The following is a 16,803-nucleotide window of genomic DNA, read 5'->3' on the forward strand; positions in this document are numbered from 1 at the left end:
CTATGGAGCTCCAGAAGCAGTCAGCCCTCCTGAGCAATAACCCATCGTGCGACTTACCTTTCCCTTGCTGTCCGTTTTAAATTCTGCCAGTTTTAATGTAATCTTGGGGTTTTTGCTGCCTGCAAAAAGGAGTGACAGAATACCAAGATGAGCTCTAGTTATATCCAGTACAGCTTCTAGATAAGAACCAAGCCTGGTCCCTACTGAAATGGCTGTAAGCCAGTACACGAATAAGAAATGATGAGTGCGAGCAAACACCGCTGTCATCACAAGAGGTATTTTGGGTAGAGGAAAAGTTTGCCTTCGCCTTGCCTAGGTGGATGCATATGTTCTCAGGAGGAAGAAAGCATTCAAAATGTATTCCAGAACATGCCGTCAGATATATTTTGTTTTTCTCAACAATCCTTTCATCTAGGCTGAACTTTAAATCCCATTCCCTTCTGCAGTACGCTTTGGGCTCGGAGACTCAATTAGGCCCCAACATTTACAACCAGCTTCTAAATCCTGGTAAGGACTTAGGTTAATCATGCAATGTTTATAGCACAAATTCCACTACTTCAGCCAGCAGGAGCCAAGAGTTGCATTAACAGCCCCACGGTGCTTCACTTACCTGTCCTGGGGTACCGATAGGAGTCTGTTTTTCTCTCCTCCAAGGCAGGTGAAGGAACATGAATGATCTCCACCTCTGACTCATCTACTTCCTCATACAAGATCCGCAGTGTTTTTAAATCCTCTGAACCTAGGAAAAGATACCAGGCATGTATGCTGCAGTGTTTTGTTTTTCAACTGTTTCTGACGTGCCTGGAGCACTGTGGTGGTACACCCTAGAACAACAGCTTTGTACATCTCCTGTATAGCCACAGCTCCCAGTGACTACCTGCAAATGCTCCTCAGAGCATAATTATATCCCCTCAGTGTTCTGTTCCTCCTGGCAGCCTCTCCAGAAACAGATCAAACTAAGGCCAAAGGAAAGCCATGCTCAAAATATCATTCACAGGAGGGGCCAGCCGCAGTTGTAGTGTCAGAACTTGATAAGCAGAACTGACCTTCCGTGGAAGCTGTCGGACACCACCAATAGCCTGTGAACCGATCAAACTCCTCCTGAATGACAAAAGTGGCTACACCAGCAGACTTGGGGTCATCCAGAACATTGGATAAGCCTGGACAGGAAACAAAGAACAGAATGCATTTACATCACCTTGGAAAAAGCTGATCCAGAAGAAGAATGTCCTTGTAAGAAATAAGCCATGAAGAAATAAGCTTTTTCATCCCAAATTTTTGTCAGAATTTTCTTTTGAATCCAGCAAGAAGGACCAGTTACCTTTATGGCAATACGTCATTCGCTTCTCCTCTCCTGTCTCAATATTTGCTACCCACAGATCATTGTTGTTAATAAATGAAAAGAAGGCAGGGTCAGCAGGGCAGATCTTGGGATCCATTCGTGGCCCTGTGCACTGAGTTTTGATCTCCAGAGGTTTCATCGGAGACACCTACAGCAACAGAAACACAACCAGCTCTTTACCAAATCATCTTCCAGCTTCATACTAAAAGACTTTAAGCCCTGGATATAGTACAGCCCACAAAATGAGGACAAACATAGTCCTGACAGGACACAAAAATTATCATAACCAGACACACAAGTGCAATAACCCAAAGTGTTATGTCCGTTTCAGATGCCATAAAACCATTAACAGACTCACCATGAAACCATTCTTGCCCCCATCTCGACAATGGAAGAGGCTGTTGCTGGCCTGGAAGAGGAATAGGCCGCTTTCACTGTGGAAATCGTAAGATGTTATACCAAAGACACCAAGTCGCTTGCGCTCTCTCAGGAGTTCTTCTTCTCTAGAATACATTCCATGATGAGGGGTTGCCTAGTGTTGAAAGAAAAGAAAATCTGAAACAATCTGCAAGGAGAGAAACTTTCACAACAGAAGAACGCTTTTAAACTGGCACCAGGTAGTCTGTGAATGCCCTAAATAGAATTCACCCACCCAAAATAGTCAGCAGTCTTATCACACATGTCCAAAACCACTGTACCCTAGGCTACAGGTGTGGCCCAGGAGGAATAAACCAACTGCAAGCCCCAAAGTTCCCTCTACGCAAGAGCTGAATTGCCAATCCATCATTTCTGCAGATGGTACTTCAGCATGAACTGAGGACAGCTGCACTTGCTCTGCTTATGCAAATCAGATGTAACCAATTAACTTAATGACGCTATCTACAGCCCTTCACAAACAGTTTCCATGTCAGATACTGCACACGAAACCTCTTCCAGGGATCTTGAATTACCCTGAAGGGGACTAGCAATCCAAATGGGGTCAAGACAGCTAAATTCTTTTCCAGTAGGAACCTTTCCAGAATGGAAGGGACACCAACACCCTCTGCTCCTTTGCTCATCAAAACCTTTGGTGACAAAGAACACTACGATTCTGTGATCAGAAAGGGGAAAATTCACCCCTTCTGGTTCTCTTGCAATCCAGTATGGAGCAGAAGCAGCAGCTGAATCCAACTCTCCCAACTTGCTTAAAAGCAGAGTAGATAACTTGCATTCCAGCAAGCACATTAATAAGCATCTTAAGAGCCCAGTGGAGGCACACTGAGGAAAGGTGCAGTGTCCTGATAGCTTGTAATTTGAGGCAGGCCACATGCTAGCTTACAGAGACCTCTTTGCTAGCTCAGCCCTTTGCCTGCCACATCAGCTGCAGTTTCACACTCGCTGTCAGCTCCGTGGCACACACAGGTGACTATCTTGTATTACGAAATAAAGCAATTATCAATGCCACATTCCTATAAACACCGACCTGTGCCTTAAAAACTGCTACGCTGTTCCTTCCACTGGTCAGCAGAGCAGCACTCACCAGACCAGCCCCACAACACCAGCCAACTTTCCCAAGAACCATCAACCCAGACTCTTCACACTTCTACTCACCTGAAAGTGATCCAGCATCTGTTTCCATGACAAGAGTAGCAAGGCCTCCTTCCGTACCTTTTTGGGAATTTCTGAATAAAGAAGGGAATTCTCTCGGCTACCATATGGCATTCCTATTAAGAGGACAAAAGCAACATCCCATTTAAGATCAGTTAATCTTAATTACAGCAGGCGAGCTGTGGGTGCCCCATCCCTGACAGTGCCCAGGGCCAAGCTGGATGGGGCTGGGGGCAGCCTGGACTGGCTCAAGGGGTTGTACCCATGGCTGGGGTGGGACGGGGGGGGCTTTGAGGTCTCTCCCAACCCAAACTAATCTCTTACGGAATTGCAGAGGGGTTCAGTGAATCCAGAGGCTTTTACCAGTTGTCATTTCCAAGCAGCTCTCAGTTCAATCATGGAATACTATCCAACTACATTAGCTTTAAACAGAAACTTCTCTAGGCAAGATTTAATGCTAACCAACCTCTTCAGAGCTGGTTGCATCCATTTTTCCTCTCTCTGGACTGTTCAACCCACGCCCTAGATCCACTCTGAAAAAAACCACTCCCTGAATGGGTGACTCAACATTACTCTCCATGTTTCTCAGCCAGAAATTTGCTACAGGGACTTCATTCAGGCCAACACACCAGGCTGAGAGAGGGAAAGGAAAAACTTGGAAGCTCTGGAGAGCCCATTCAGATGTAAAACAGTGTTCTACATAGTAAAAAGACCTTGTCATTTTACATAAGCTTTTGATTATGGTCAAATCGTATAAGCTACTGGCCTTCATCCAATTTCCAAAACAACCGAGAAAACATAGAATACCCTGAAACTGATTCTGGCACTTTCAACAGAATCAAGGACCATGAACTTGCCCTCTGTGTTTGCAGTAGAGATTCCCCAGATCAGAATTTAACACAGGAAACGTGCCCTGGTACTATCTGCTCTGCACGCGTTCTGGGCAGAACAGAAAGATTTCTGAGCCTGTTAACCCAGCAGTGCAGTTACTTAAAATTAAAACTGAAATATTAATAAGTACTCAGGAAGCGAAGCAATATGTGAGCATATAATCCTCAGAGATACAGAAACGCCAAAGTGCTGAGCATGTGGTGTTTAATATAAGCAGCATCTGCCGTGATACACCATAGAAGTCTACGGGGACAGCCCAGGAATGATTTAAGATGCCCAAACTGAACGAACTGCAGATAGGAACAAATTACTGTATATACACATTTGACACTCATGTGACTGTGACCCGGACTTCATTTCTCCTTGTTCTATTACTACTTTCTACAGTGACCTCAGACTGACTACAGTCAATTAGCATCTTTAGGAAAAATATTGCCCTCCTCCCCAAAAAACATGATAACTGCTCCCCAGTGAAGAAAAGTATTCAGTTCCTACAGTAAAGTTCTTCAGAAGTCTTCATCCTACTCCAACACAGAGCCACTAACAGCATTCACATAAAACTTTGAAAATATTGTCTATCACTGGGACAGGAATAGCATGATGGTGTTAAATAAGAACCACTGAAAAGGGTTCTGAGTATTTCACACGCTGTGTATGGCAGACAAACCAAAAAATGCTTGATATGGCAAGAAGAAGGATCGGCACTTCCACTTTGTAAGGAATGCCTGAGAAATGTACCTCAGTATGACCCAGCAGGTACTGATCTTAAACATTGGGTCAATGTGCTCTGTGCCCTGCACATTTTCTTAGGGAAGAAAACACTGAACAGGCATTGGTTTAACTTCTTTCGTAGTTCTGGCTGCTGTAAAACCCATGCAGAATGCTGACCAGCCAGTAGCTGCTCTGGTTGCCATTTTATTCAAGAGAAGAACATTAAAAATATACTAAATTAGCCACTCAAAACACCTTAATTCTTTAGTCACCCAGATCAAAAACTGTATCAAAGTCAAGGTGGCTTTGAAAAACATTCAGTTTTAAATTAAGTCTCGCTGTTCAGACTCAACAAGAAAAACATGCTAACTCTGGAAGCTGCCCTTTACAGTGGCACTTGGGTAATGAGAACGTACGAGGGACTGTAACAAATCAAGTCTCTGACACACAGGAGCTGCTTAACGATGAAACAAATCAGCCCCTTGAATCCAGCATCCTACGTCCTACAGTGACCTACACTCAACAACCAAAAAAGAAAAAAGCAGGGTCACTTTAGGAAAGCAATCAGCTCCATGGAGCATTGGGCAATTTCTTTACTGGCCTTGTAAAGATCAGCTCATGCCCCAAAGCGTAACAAACCCTTTATAGTCCATAAAGCTGCCCATGTTCCTAACCACAAAATTATCCAGCTACTAAAATCCAACCACTCTGTCACTAATTACACTGTAGCTCCAAGTCTAACGATGGACCTGTACAACACAATATTCTGCTGGCTTTCAATCCTACCTTAAGAAAGATGCGAGCCTTTTTCTTCTCCTGCTTTCCAAAGCATTCTACCTATACAATGCTTAACAAAGCAGGGGGAAAACAAGTTGCTGCTGTGTGTGTCCCCCCAAAACACCTTGAATTTTTAATATATATTTAGTAATTTAGTAATCCAAGAAACTGACAGTGAGTTTCTTGGGAAGTCAGCCTGGTTAACCTATCAAGTAAATCCCGCTTCTCTTAAGTCAGAGAGGCACAAGACAGTCCTGAGTTTGAGGAACAGCCCACCACTGTACTGGCCTGGTTACCAAATTACCCTGCATTCATACCTCTGTCACTAGGTAGGGCTGACCAGCGAACACTTCCCTTTTTTGCCAAGCAGCAAGCCTGTAGTTAGAGCGCTCATCTGGCTCTGGAGAGCTCTCTGCTCAGTTCCAGGCTTTGCTACAGATTCGAGCGTGCAATCTTGAGCAATGTTACTTCATCCTAGTTCCCCTATCTCAATCACAGACGCTTCCCATCCTTCGTTCCCCTGTTTAGATTGGATGCTCTCCCACACCATACTCACACCCAGCGTCTGGCATGCTGGCTTACCCAGGTAATAAAGACGATGAGAGTGCGGGCTGGACTCTTCTGTTTTCCGGACAAACTGGAAATCATGGGGAGCTTTGTTCACTATCATGCCCGAATACTTCCTGCTGCTGTGAATAATGTCACGCAGCCCATCCCAAGAATGCTTTTGCACCTGGAATTGGGAAGGCACATCCTCCATCTCGACCACTTCAGAGCTGTCTGATAGCGCGTCCACTGCAGTCATCTTCTCTTCCCCTTCAGAACTAGACAAAAAACTGAGGGAGGAGTTGAGGGAGAGAATTAAGCCATAAAACCAAGCAGGTACACTTTGTTGCTTAGAGAAAGCTCTAAGCACGTAACAAGCATAACAGAAAAGGCACTTCTTAAACTACAGACCTAGGATTCTATGACCCAAGGACTCCGTTTTAAACATACATCACTGCATCGAAGGGAAAAGTCCACCTCCTATCTCATACCCAGTCCTGTAAGCGGAGATACTAAGCTCAAAAGACTCACTTCCAGGACTAGTTCTAGAAGCAAGCTGCTGAAGAACATCCAAGAAGCAGATTCTGGTGCAGAAAACAATTAATCAGCTTGACTCAACGAAAAGCAACCCCAGGAATTTGGATGGGTAAATCATCAAAGCTATGTCCAATGGTAAAGGCATATAAACTTCTGTCCTGGAAGACCACGTAAGTGAAGTCTCCTTCCTGCCCTGAAGGCAAGCCTGATCAGGCTTAAACCTCTGCAAGTGCTAAGCAGAGCAGCTCACTTACCTGAGGAGCTACTGCAGTCAAAATCGATGACAAAACAGGAAGAAACAGTGTAACTGGCTTTGCTGGCTGCAAGAAGACAGCAGTAACAGACCCTTGTCATATCCTGCAAAGTGTGGCATGCATTCCTCATGGGCTTCCAACCTAGCAGTTACTGAATTAGAGTCTACCAAAAACGCCTCCACATGCAACTACAGCAAATGTTAATTTGAGGAGAGGTGGACTAACTGACTTGCCCAAGGTCAGTGATGTAATCTACTACAAAGCAGGAATGAGCCTAGGACTAGGGAAACCAGTTTCTGTCACCCCATTTGAGAAGCTGGATTTCCCTGCACAGGAACACCGTCGCTGTTTTCAGGGGGTTATCTGGAAGATTGTTTCAAAGAATTTCAGAAGAACTTCAGTTTACTGCAAAAAAACAGGGCTAGAGAGGTTTGCTCCATGGAGACGGAATTGCTACCTTTGACTCATCATCAAGATGGCAATCCAGTGACTAAGGATAATACCAGAAAAAATGCCTCCTTCTCAGCAGCCTCAAGATTTACATTTTTTCAAATGAGGTATTTCTTGAACGCTGCTCGTCTTCTGGGACAGCTGCCTGCATTCTGACAGGAGAGCAGCTTCTGAGATGTAGCTGTCATCCTTAAATATTAATCAGGGATTACACACGAAGCAAATCTTGAAGACTCCAGCCTCAGGAAGATGCACAACAAGTTCTTTTCCAGTGGATAAAATCAGGGAAGAGGGGAATGGTTATTTATACCACAAGAAAACATTCACTCATGCCCATTTTATGCCGTGAGTGTTTTTTGAGACCTCTGAGTGTTTCTAAAGGATTCCCAGCCAGCTTACACGTTCTAACAAACTTTCTAAAAGGAAGTTCTCACCCAGTTTGGCACTTTAGCCGATTACTGGAGGAGATGAGGAAACCTAAACCAAAGTACACCTTGACTTCCTTAAACCACAGGCACACAGTACAAGGGCAGTAGTGCTACCTTCAAATTGTTCAGTCACTAAATTGTACAAAACATGCGGATAATAATGGAACAACAGGAAAAAGCTCCTCAAATAAGTCTGGAGGAGCTCCGGGTACCTACCGCCCAGCAGTAAAAAAAATCTAAACAATCCACAACTTGAAAATAAATTAAAAAAAAATCCAATCAAAGTCGGGCAGGAAGCCCAAAACCACAGAAGAGAACGTGACGGGATGTTCTGAGACTGTGAGAGCGTCTACAGCCTCCAATCTATCTGCTGACTCCATATCCAGGGTTCCCATTACAGCAACTCAAATCTCATCTGAAGGGAGAAGCGTTGCCTATCAAAAACACATGACAAGACCGCAAAAACCCCTCGGCTGGGGATGATTCTCTCAACTCAACCCCAGTGCAGGTCAAGTCAGTCGATCAAAATAATCTGGCTTTGGCTGCAGATACTTGACCCCGCGGTCACTCTCTCCCAGCTGGTGAAACCTTCTCGCGAGGGAAAGCTGCAGGTTTAAGGTCTCCAAAGAGGCAGCTCCTGCTCACTGCACCAACGTAACGCTGGTCACTGCCCGAAACAGGACAGGAGGTCAGGAGCCCTTCCAAACTCTTTCCATGATTTTATGATTCACTAAAGAAGCAAAAGGCACAACTTTTGGCTTGGTATTTTTATAGGCTTGGTGATTTTGAAGTAAAACAGTGGGATAGGAGAAGTATCCATCCTCACCTGTAGGCAAAGTTACAGATGGAAAATACCACAGTGATATCTGGAGCGTTGTAGAGTCTCCTAAAACTTAGGTCCTGCCACAACACGGGGTAAAATAAAAATCCAATTGCTTCATCCATTGCTACAGCCATCTCTTGGCCAGAATATAACAAGTATTGGCAGCACCACGCATGGCGTAGCATGAGGAGAAACTTATCCAACGGAAACTGCAGAGTGAATTTTGGGATGAAATTACTCAGAGGGGATTTTGACCAAGACACTGATTCTAACAACCTTAAACAGCCTCAAAGCTTCCACATCAATGCAGCACACGTGAGATTTACACCTCCCTGGAAGGCTGTCCTTCGCAGTCCTGGTGCTGAGGCAATCATTTGGATGCTTCTTGATGCAGCAGCACTGCCAGCCCCACTTCCCAGAGCATGCAGCTATCCCTCAGGTGTCTCCAAGCTCACTCACCCTCTTAATTCTGCCAAGCCTGGCGAGGTTGGGTGCATCAGGCAAACATCCACCAACTGCTCTCTGAGGGGGAGCATGAAAGCGTGAGGACATCAAGCAAGGGCAGGTAGGACAGCAGGGGACATCCGGACAGGGAAAAAACGTAAAGCCTGGTATTGGGAGCCGGTGGAACAAATTAGCTCCCTGAGTCACTTCCTGACCCCCAGCTCCTGACATAGATCTCCCCAGGCAAAATCCTATCCATGGGATTTTTCAGAAGCCTCGTTTACCCCAAGAGGAGCTTACTGGTGTGTCGCACACAACACAGGGTGAGGAAGAGCCCCGGGAGTAACTTGGAAACTTAGAGGGAACCTTACCTTCTCCAACTTCCTGCAGTCTCGTTTTCCAGACGAACCCTCTTTATCTTCCGCATTAACTACTCAGCAAGCTGGGCAGGACAGGAAACTAGAGAGGAAGATGAAAAAAACAAACTTCATATAGCTGCAGTTTCCCCTGTCACAGGAATCCAGCCGTATAAAAGCATCCTCTGTAGGTCACACATCCAGCTGACTGCAGAGGCACAACCAAAGTCCTCGCTTTGTGCTTTGCTGCTCAAATCCGTTCTGCCAGCACACGCCAGGTACTAACAACCCGGACAGAACTGAGGGATTTCTTCACCTGAACAATGAGAATCAACGAACCCTTGGGCCTGCCTCTTTCCTTCCTGAAAAATTCTTACAATCTGAGAAACCTCAAGAGCAGCCCTTTCATGCCTCTCCCCAAGTCCTGAAACTTGAAGTAGGAGCACTAAGAACACAGAAAAGAGAAGTGTGATCCTTGCAGTTACTCACAAGAGTCAAAAAAAGGCCACCACCAGGAGCCAGGCAGAAGGGCGGCAGCTCCTCCGCTGCCAGCATCCCAGTCCCACCTGGGATACAGAACCAGAACTTGCCTTTCATGCCACACTGCTTCCCTCTGCCTTCAGCCTGGTGCCACGGAAGGAATGTGGCTCACTGCACAAGCCCATTTTCGAGGCCAGCACTGCCTTCACCACCTCTGCGCCCAAGCACACTGAAGTACAAAGATCTTTGTCTCCTCAGGAGAGCTCTGAATCACGGACACACCCGAGCCCTGGCCCTATCTTCTGCTGCGGCCCCCGGTCTGCCCAGCAGCCCCATCTCCAGCACGACCACACTCACGGAGCAGCAGAGGAAAAAAAGGGTCACAAAAAAAAGCATCAGCGGCGAAGTTCCTGAACTGCAGAGGAGAACAAAGGGGGGCTGAGAAACAGCACCTGATAATTTAAGGATAATTTAAAGGCAATCTTCACTGCGAGCACAAACGGCCCCAGGAGCGGTGCTGAGGAATGCTGAGTAACCCGGGGCCAGCTGACCCCACGTCGAGCAGGGGCTTGGAGGCAGCTCCCCAGGTCCCTGTTAATCTCCATTATTCTGAGATTTGAATGATTCAGAGGAACACCTCATCCCGCCCACCACAGATCACACGTTTCCCTGAGAAAAGGCACAATAACATCCTCTGATGCTAAGCCCAGAGAAAGGAGAGGGAACAGAACGGCCGTGAGAGGCCAGGCACCGGCGTGAATCGTGCCAAGGAGCCCCCGAGGGGGCTGCAGGTGCCTTCGGGATGAGCCACGGCCCCACAGCCACCCCACAGCCCCTACAAACGTGGCCCTGTCACGGCTGGAAGCGTTCAGAGCACCTTGTCCTAAAGGAAAGCACCTGGGGGGTGGGATAAATTGGGGAGGGGGACACGATGTGACAGAGAGGGACAAGGTTTGGGAAGGGCTGCCAGCAGCTGGAGCCCCGTGGGGTTGGGGCAGGAGGCACTGCCAGCTCCTGGTCCTCTGGGGGAGGCGAGGAGGGGAAGGACATGCTCCTGGGGGGGGGAACCATCCCCATCACCCCCCTGTTCCCAGCCACGGAGCCCCCTCCTCACCTTTTGGAGGACAAACAGTGGGGGCAAGTTATGGGGGGACACAAGTCATGGAGAGCAGGAGAAGGTGTAAGGCACAGGGGGGTTGGTGGCCACTCCAAAACACCCCCCCGGGGGGCAGAAAAACAACCCCGAGCCCCTCAGGGACCCCCTGAATGGAAGGGGGGGGGGGCAAACTCCCACCGCTGGGGTAAGGGGAGCTGGAACCCACAGCGCTGGGGGGGGTGGGCAAGTTACTGGGGTTGGGAAGTTACTGGGGGGGATAGAGGCAAATTATTGGGGGGGGGGGGCAATTAGGAAGGGGAGGCAAATCATGGGGATGGGGGCAGGTTATGGGGGAACGGGGGGGTGTGAGCCATGGGGGGGGGCAGACGGACACCCCCCCCAACCCCCCTTCACCTCAAGCTCTCTCAAGCTCTCCCCCACAGGGGCGCGGCCTCCGTGCCCCCCCCCTCCCCCCAAAGGCCGAGCCCTGCCCCTCCCTGAGGCCGAGGCCGAAGCTGAGGCAGGGATGAGGCCGCCCCCCCCTCCCATTACTCACCCCGGGGCTCGGCGACCTCCCCCTGAGCGGCGGTGGGGACTTGGGGGGGGGAAAGGGGGGAGGCGGCGGCGGCTCCGTCAGTCCCGGTCCATGCCCCGGCAGCCCCGGAAGCGGGGCGGGGAGAGGGGGAAGGGGCCGGGGGGGGGCCCGGGGGAGGGGGCGGGCGGGCGGCGGGCGGCGGCCTCCCCTGCGCGACCTTTGGCCCGGCGCCGGAAGTGAGCCCCGTGCGCGCGCGCGCGCGTGCGTGCGTGAGGCGGGCGGCGCGGCGGGAGCGCGCACAGGGGAAGGGAGGGGTTGGGGAAGGGGGGATGAACCATTCTGTGGAGAACGGGGGGGGGGGGGGAGGGAGGAGCTGTTCGGTTTAATGAGGGCGCAGAGGGGAATAACGCACGGTGAGGGCACGGCCTCGCCTCGAACACCCGCAACCAGCCCTAAAAGCATCTTTCAGTGCTCTCGTTGCGCTGTTTGGACGCTTCCATATCTAAATTCGCCCCCCGCGGTGGCGCGAGGTGGTTCGGCCCGGCTTGAGGAGGTTGCTGAGGGGAGAGACGGGAAGGCTCCTCACAGCGCGTTGGTGGTATAGTGGTTAGCATAGCTGCCTTCCAAGCAGTTGACCCGGGTTCGATTCCCGGCCAACGCAGCACCGATTTTTTTTCCCTTTGTACTTTTTTAATTTTTCCCCATAAATTTCACAACCGCCCCAGAACGCGTCTTGCACGGAAATCGGCCCCACTCGGCGGCGTTTTGCCCATCCGTGCCCTGGCGGCCAGCAGCCGAGGGCTGTTATTTCTGCCGTGAAACCGTGAGGCTCTGAGATGTTGTGAGGAGGCAAATAAAGCCGGGAGAGAGAAGCAAAATAAAATAAAATTTAAAAATGAAGAAGGAAAAAAAAATGTGTAGATGAAGTATAAAACGAAGTGTTTCCGCCCGGGATCGAACCGGGGACCTTTCGCGTGTGAGGCGAACGTGATAACCGCTACACTACGGAAACCCGCCTGGTGTGATTGCCCCCACAGCCGCCCATGTTCGGCTCCTGGCAGCGCCTCTGGGGGCTCCCCTCCGACCCCCAGCCCCAAATTGCTGCATCTCACAGCGAGCCCCACAGCCAAACCGCCCCCAAATAAAAATAAACACTTTTCAGGATTCAGTGTGATTAGAGTTAATGAATAATTAGTGTCTGCAGAGGCCCGCTGTGCTCAAAAGGCGTCAAAGCAGGGTGTGCCGCTGGGTCCAGCAGTGTTTTGGTGCTGTTCACCTCAGAAGGGCAGCCCCACAAGAAGCGTGCTGCCTGCCACATGGGGCACAAAAAGCCTCTCCCCACAGCAGTGTAGCCAAGCCTCACACCCTGCTCCTCACTGCATGGACCCCAGCAGTGCCCCAGTGCCCTCCTGTGGGGCCCCCAAAACCAGGCTGCGGCCTCCAGGCCCATCATGGCCTCAGCCCGCCAACCGAGGCCCAAGGCTGAGGCGCAGACCCCACACTGGGCACCAAGGGCGCGAGTGGGGCCCTTTGGAAGGAGCAGCTCCTCTGCTGAGGCAGCTGCCACCAGATGTCGGTAGAATAGTGGCAACAGGGAGCAGAGCTCCCTGCCAGGCAGGGAGGGCGAGGACAGCTGGAGGATGGCAGCCTGGGGGGGGTCTGAGTAAAAGGACAGACCCTTGGGGTCCCCCAGCTGCTGGGGACGTTTCCTTCCCTTCAAGTGAAGCTTCTGTAGCGCACAGTGGGCCAGGCTCTGTGCCCATCACCTGTGTCTCTCCAAGCTGTGCACGAGGACAGCACAGAGCAGGGCGATGTGACACCGGCAGCCACAGGGTAATGGCTTTCCCATCCCCGAAGCTTTGGGTGAAGTCCCTATTGCCAGCCCCACATGGTTCTAGGAATATACCGGTTCCCCATCCTCATCTTTATCTTAATGCAATGTTAGTAACTCGCACACTCCTATGGCCATTTTTTTTTTTTTTTTCATAAAACCTCAGCTCTCGGAATTGGGTGGCAATCAGAGAATTCATTTTTTCCTGTTTTGTTTTCTCTGCTGAAGTGTGTTTTCTGCTCTGCTGGCTGCAGAGAAAAGCTTAGAGAAGAGGAATGAATCATAAATACGGAAGAAATAAATGAACCTCAGAGCTACTTTTAATTTTACGATTTTGTGGCTAATCTCTTGATGTGGGGCCAAAAGGGACAGAGAGGAGGTTGTCACACGTCTTTTAACTCCAGGACTTGGTGGTGTTTTATTCTTATTTGACTGGCAGTAAGGATTAGAACATTACATTAAAGTCTATAACAAACCTGAACCCTTGGGACTTGTTTGCTGCACATTGCTGTTTAATATCCCGGTATTGCACTCTTTATGCCTGTAGCTGGTAGAGCCCGCAGGAGAGGACTCTGGTAGCAACCTTCGCACTGCGCATCACCTGAGCGTGCTGGGGGCAAACCTGATCAATACGTGAGGGCAAAGTCCTCTCCCTAGAGCAGAAGCAAGCAAATCTGTAGCGAACCAAGACATCAGTGAAATGATTCAAATGCTTTGGGTTTTGTTTTCTTCCACAGATCTCCCTTCCAGTCAGGCGATCAGTAGAGAAAGGAGAGGAACAGACCAAACAGCCCCAGGGAGGAAGCTCTTGGAAGGTACCTGTGGGAGGCAGGAATTAGACAAAAGACATTGCGCTGCCATATTAGCTCCCAAACCTGTACTGTAATCGTCCCTCGTTAAGGCAGCGTTAGACTCCAGTAGCCCCGAGACAAACAGCGTGGATGGGTCCTGGGCTTTGGATCCTCCTTGCCTGTGCAACTGTGGCTTTGAGGGTCCAGACAAAGGTCCCTCTTCATGCTGGTTTCCACTCACTGGAATAGCTCCTGGGGATGTTCCTCACTTTGTTTACAAAGGTCTGTTGTTGGTGACTGCTCAAACTTTGCCCAGGAGGACAAAGAGGCCGGCAGCATTTCAGTCTCCCCTGCAGTCCCTGACCTATCCCACTTCCTCTGTTCCCAAGACTTACAACCCCTGTAGCACGGCTCGTGTATGAGAGCCCCCTCTGCCTCTCCTCCCCTCCCCAAGGGCAGTCTTCAGAGCTCTAGGAAAGACTGCCACATAAATACGCAGGGAAAAAAAAAAAAAAAAAAAAAAAAAAAAAAAAAAAAAAAAAAAAAAGAAAGCAGGGGGGTTATTTGGAGGTGAAGGATGGATATTCTCTACCATTATCACCAGCATCTGCCCTTTCTGAACAAGGGAACCCTCCCCCAGCTAGCCTTTTCACCAGTGCGTTGAACGTGGCCATGCTCTGCTTTGTTTGTCTGACATGCTGCAATGCCTGCAGAGTCCCATTCTCCCCTCTTCCTCCCTCTGCTCTCTAAACAGCCTGCGTGGCTGTTAGAAGAGAGGGGAGCTCAGAGCACCATCAAGCAGGAGAGCTGACAATCAGGGCTGGGAGACAACACTGCCTGCACAATACCCCCCCAATTAGGCATTCATTTGTGCTACCTCTGAAATGGGGAGCACAGCCCTTGTGCTGGGAGATAAAACAAGAACGGCTTCAATAGCACTGATTTAAATTAGGTCAGGCTAGCTTTTGTGTGGCAGGGACCACACAATAGCAGTCACACGACTGTGGAGGGGAGCAGCATAAAGGAAAAGAGGCCAAGCAAGTGGCACAGATGCTGGGAGCTGATGGGTGCTGGGAGATGAGGGGTGTCTGGATGTGCGAGTGATAGCAGGGGGGCAGGCACCGCATCCAGCGCAGGATGCTGAGACATAAAAGGGGGCACACGGTCAGCAGGGAACAGAGAGGTCAAATATTGGCTCTGCAGAAACAAAATATTAGTTTGTTCTGCCGCACCAAGGGGCATGTGAGCACAGGCGTCTGCGTCCTGTGGAAATTGGTCTTTAATTATAACTGGTTATGGGGCGGAGGGGTGACAACGATGCTGAGCCGTAGCATCCTCCTCCTGAGCACCAGTGCAACCCCAGTCGATCATACAGGGTGGAAGGGGGGCAGAAACTTCCTCTGGTGCTGTTGTTGTAGGGGACAGACTTCTTATACCTCAGGCCCAGAAACACTGTTCTTCCTCATGAAAAAAAGAAAAAAAAATGCAATGGGACAGTAATTTTTCTGGAGCATGCAGCAAGTCAGAGGCATATGTACGATGAAGCCCCAGAGTCCTGGGTATCAGTCCACAACATTGACTAGGTTTTGCAATTTCATTCCCTTCTAAATTCATTGAAAGTCCACACCCAGCGTGAATACCTGGTGTGCTATGAAATCCTACCCTGTCTTTTATCGATTGGTGTGTTGGTGGAAAACTCAGCAACTCCTTCAAAATGATCTCTTAACCCGGGTTCTCAAAGACATCCGAGAGGAGTCCTGGAGGTGGTTGCCCAGGAAAATACAAGCACTGGAGGCTAGACCCAGTTCTCACCCCAGTATCATTAATATTAGTACTGCTGTTACTACAATAGTTATGCAGATGTTCATGTTTATCTGGCGGTGGGAGAACATGAGAGCAGCATGCTTGCTGTAGCGATAACAATGTGCTCAGAGCTATCAATAAGAGCCTGATCTTTTCAGGCCAGGCTGAGCAAGCTGTTGTCATGATCTAAATGAGTTTATCCTGCTATATCCATATGCAAAGGAAGGTCAGGTAAGTTTAAAAGCAAGAGTTCAGCCCTGTAAGTCACCCAGGCAGAAACCTCTCTTGCTGAATTGTCTTTTGTGAGCCAGGTTAGAGTGCTACAGGTAACACTTTGCTAGGGTTGGTCAAAGAACTGCTAATGGGAGCAAACACGGGTGTGGAACAGTTGAAAGACATAATCAAATGTTTAATACGGTGTTCTCTGGCCTTTTTGAATCAAGGGACACCATGATATTCCTTGGCACTTGCAAATAAAGGTTGTAAACAAAGACAAAACTTATCACACTAGCAAAATGTTTATTGTATTACAAAGTCATAATTTTCTTGCTCGAATTACACGCATTTTAATTTCAGCTGCTGATAATAAAAAGAGAGCCAATGAGCTGACTGTGTGTGCCAGCCAGTGCCAAATGGAGACAACTAGGTTAAACTTTGAATTAGCAGTTATTCTTATTCCCCTTAATTTGTTTGTCCACATATTAATGACTTCAGAAACCACACCAAACAACACTTACAGGCATTCTGTGGGCCATCTTCTGCCCCCCAGTGTCCTGTGCAGTTCCCAGGCTGATTTAAGCATACAGCTCTCCACACGCATACACAGACAGTCCAATACTCCAGCCAGAAGCTGATACTGGAAAGATACAGACTAAAAATAAGTCGTCCTTTTTCAACAGTAAGTGTAATTAAGCACGGAAATAGTGCCTGTTGTAGGGAGGTGGCCCCAAAGGCATCAAGCCAAAATGAGACATGTTGCTAAAAGGTATGTTCGCATTCAGCCAGATGGCCAGAGCTTGATGCATGAAGCATCAAGTGAAATTATCTACCCCGTTTATGTAGGAAGCCAGTCTGGAGCAACCATAATAGCCCTAATTTCTCTCAATACATAAATATATGGT

The 16,803-nt window shown here is 48.8% G+C and overlaps 1 protein-coding gene and 2 non-coding genes across 5 annotated transcripts in view; 1 reads left to right on the plus strand and 2 right to left on the minus strand.

The window, feature by feature from the left end:
• DPP9 (dipeptidyl peptidase 9) overlaps nucleotides 1–11,461 on the minus strand; it is a 21,602-nt gene extending 10,141 nt beyond the window's left edge. Inside the window, exons 1-10 of one of the 3 annotated variants that reach the window (XM_068661977.1) lie at nucleotides 11,279–11,461; nucleotides 9,162–9,249; nucleotides 6,042–6,144; nucleotides 5,891–5,945; nucleotides 2,933–3,045; nucleotides 1,701–1,874; nucleotides 1,322–1,490; nucleotides 1,047–1,160; nucleotides 611–739; nucleotides 58–119 (exon numbers count right to left, since the gene is read on the minus strand). In XM_068661977.1, the coding sequence (XP_068518078.1) occupies nucleotides 58–119; nucleotides 611–739; nucleotides 1,047–1,160; nucleotides 1,322–1,490; nucleotides 1,701–1,874; nucleotides 2,933–3,045; nucleotides 5,891–5,945; nucleotides 6,042–6,144; nucleotides 9,162–9,217 (975 nt within the window). In that variant the 5' untranslated portion in view covers nucleotides 9,218–9,249; nucleotides 11,279–11,461. Of the gene's footprint in view, nucleotides 1–57; nucleotides 120–610; nucleotides 740–1,046; nucleotides 1,161–1,321; nucleotides 1,491–1,700; nucleotides 1,875–2,932; nucleotides 3,046–5,890; nucleotides 6,145–8,805; nucleotides 8,859–9,161; nucleotides 9,250–11,278 lie in introns of those variants that run through there. The other 2 variants (XM_068661975.1, XM_068661976.1) reach the window with 2 other exon arrangements.
• Nucleotides 11,462–11,846: 385 nt separating this feature from the next.
• Nucleotides 11,847–11,918, plus strand: TRNAG-UCC (transfer RNA glycine (anticodon UCC)). Its single transcript has one exon. It is a non-coding gene; the product is annotated as a tRNA-Gly (tRNA).
• A 278-nt stretch (nucleotides 11,919–12,196) lies between these two features.
• On the minus strand, nucleotides 12,197–12,269 carry TRNAV-CAC (transfer RNA valine (anticodon CAC)). Its single transcript has one exon. It is a non-coding gene; the product is annotated as a tRNA-Val (tRNA).
• Nucleotides 12,270–16,803: the final 4,534 nt, after the last annotated feature.

Source organism: Anas acuta, chromosome 26, assembly GCF_963932015.1.
Source record: "Anas acuta chromosome 26, bAnaAcu1.1, whole genome shotgun sequence".
Classification (NCBI taxonomy): Eukaryota; Metazoa; Chordata; class Aves; order Anseriformes; family Anatidae; genus Anas; species Anas acuta.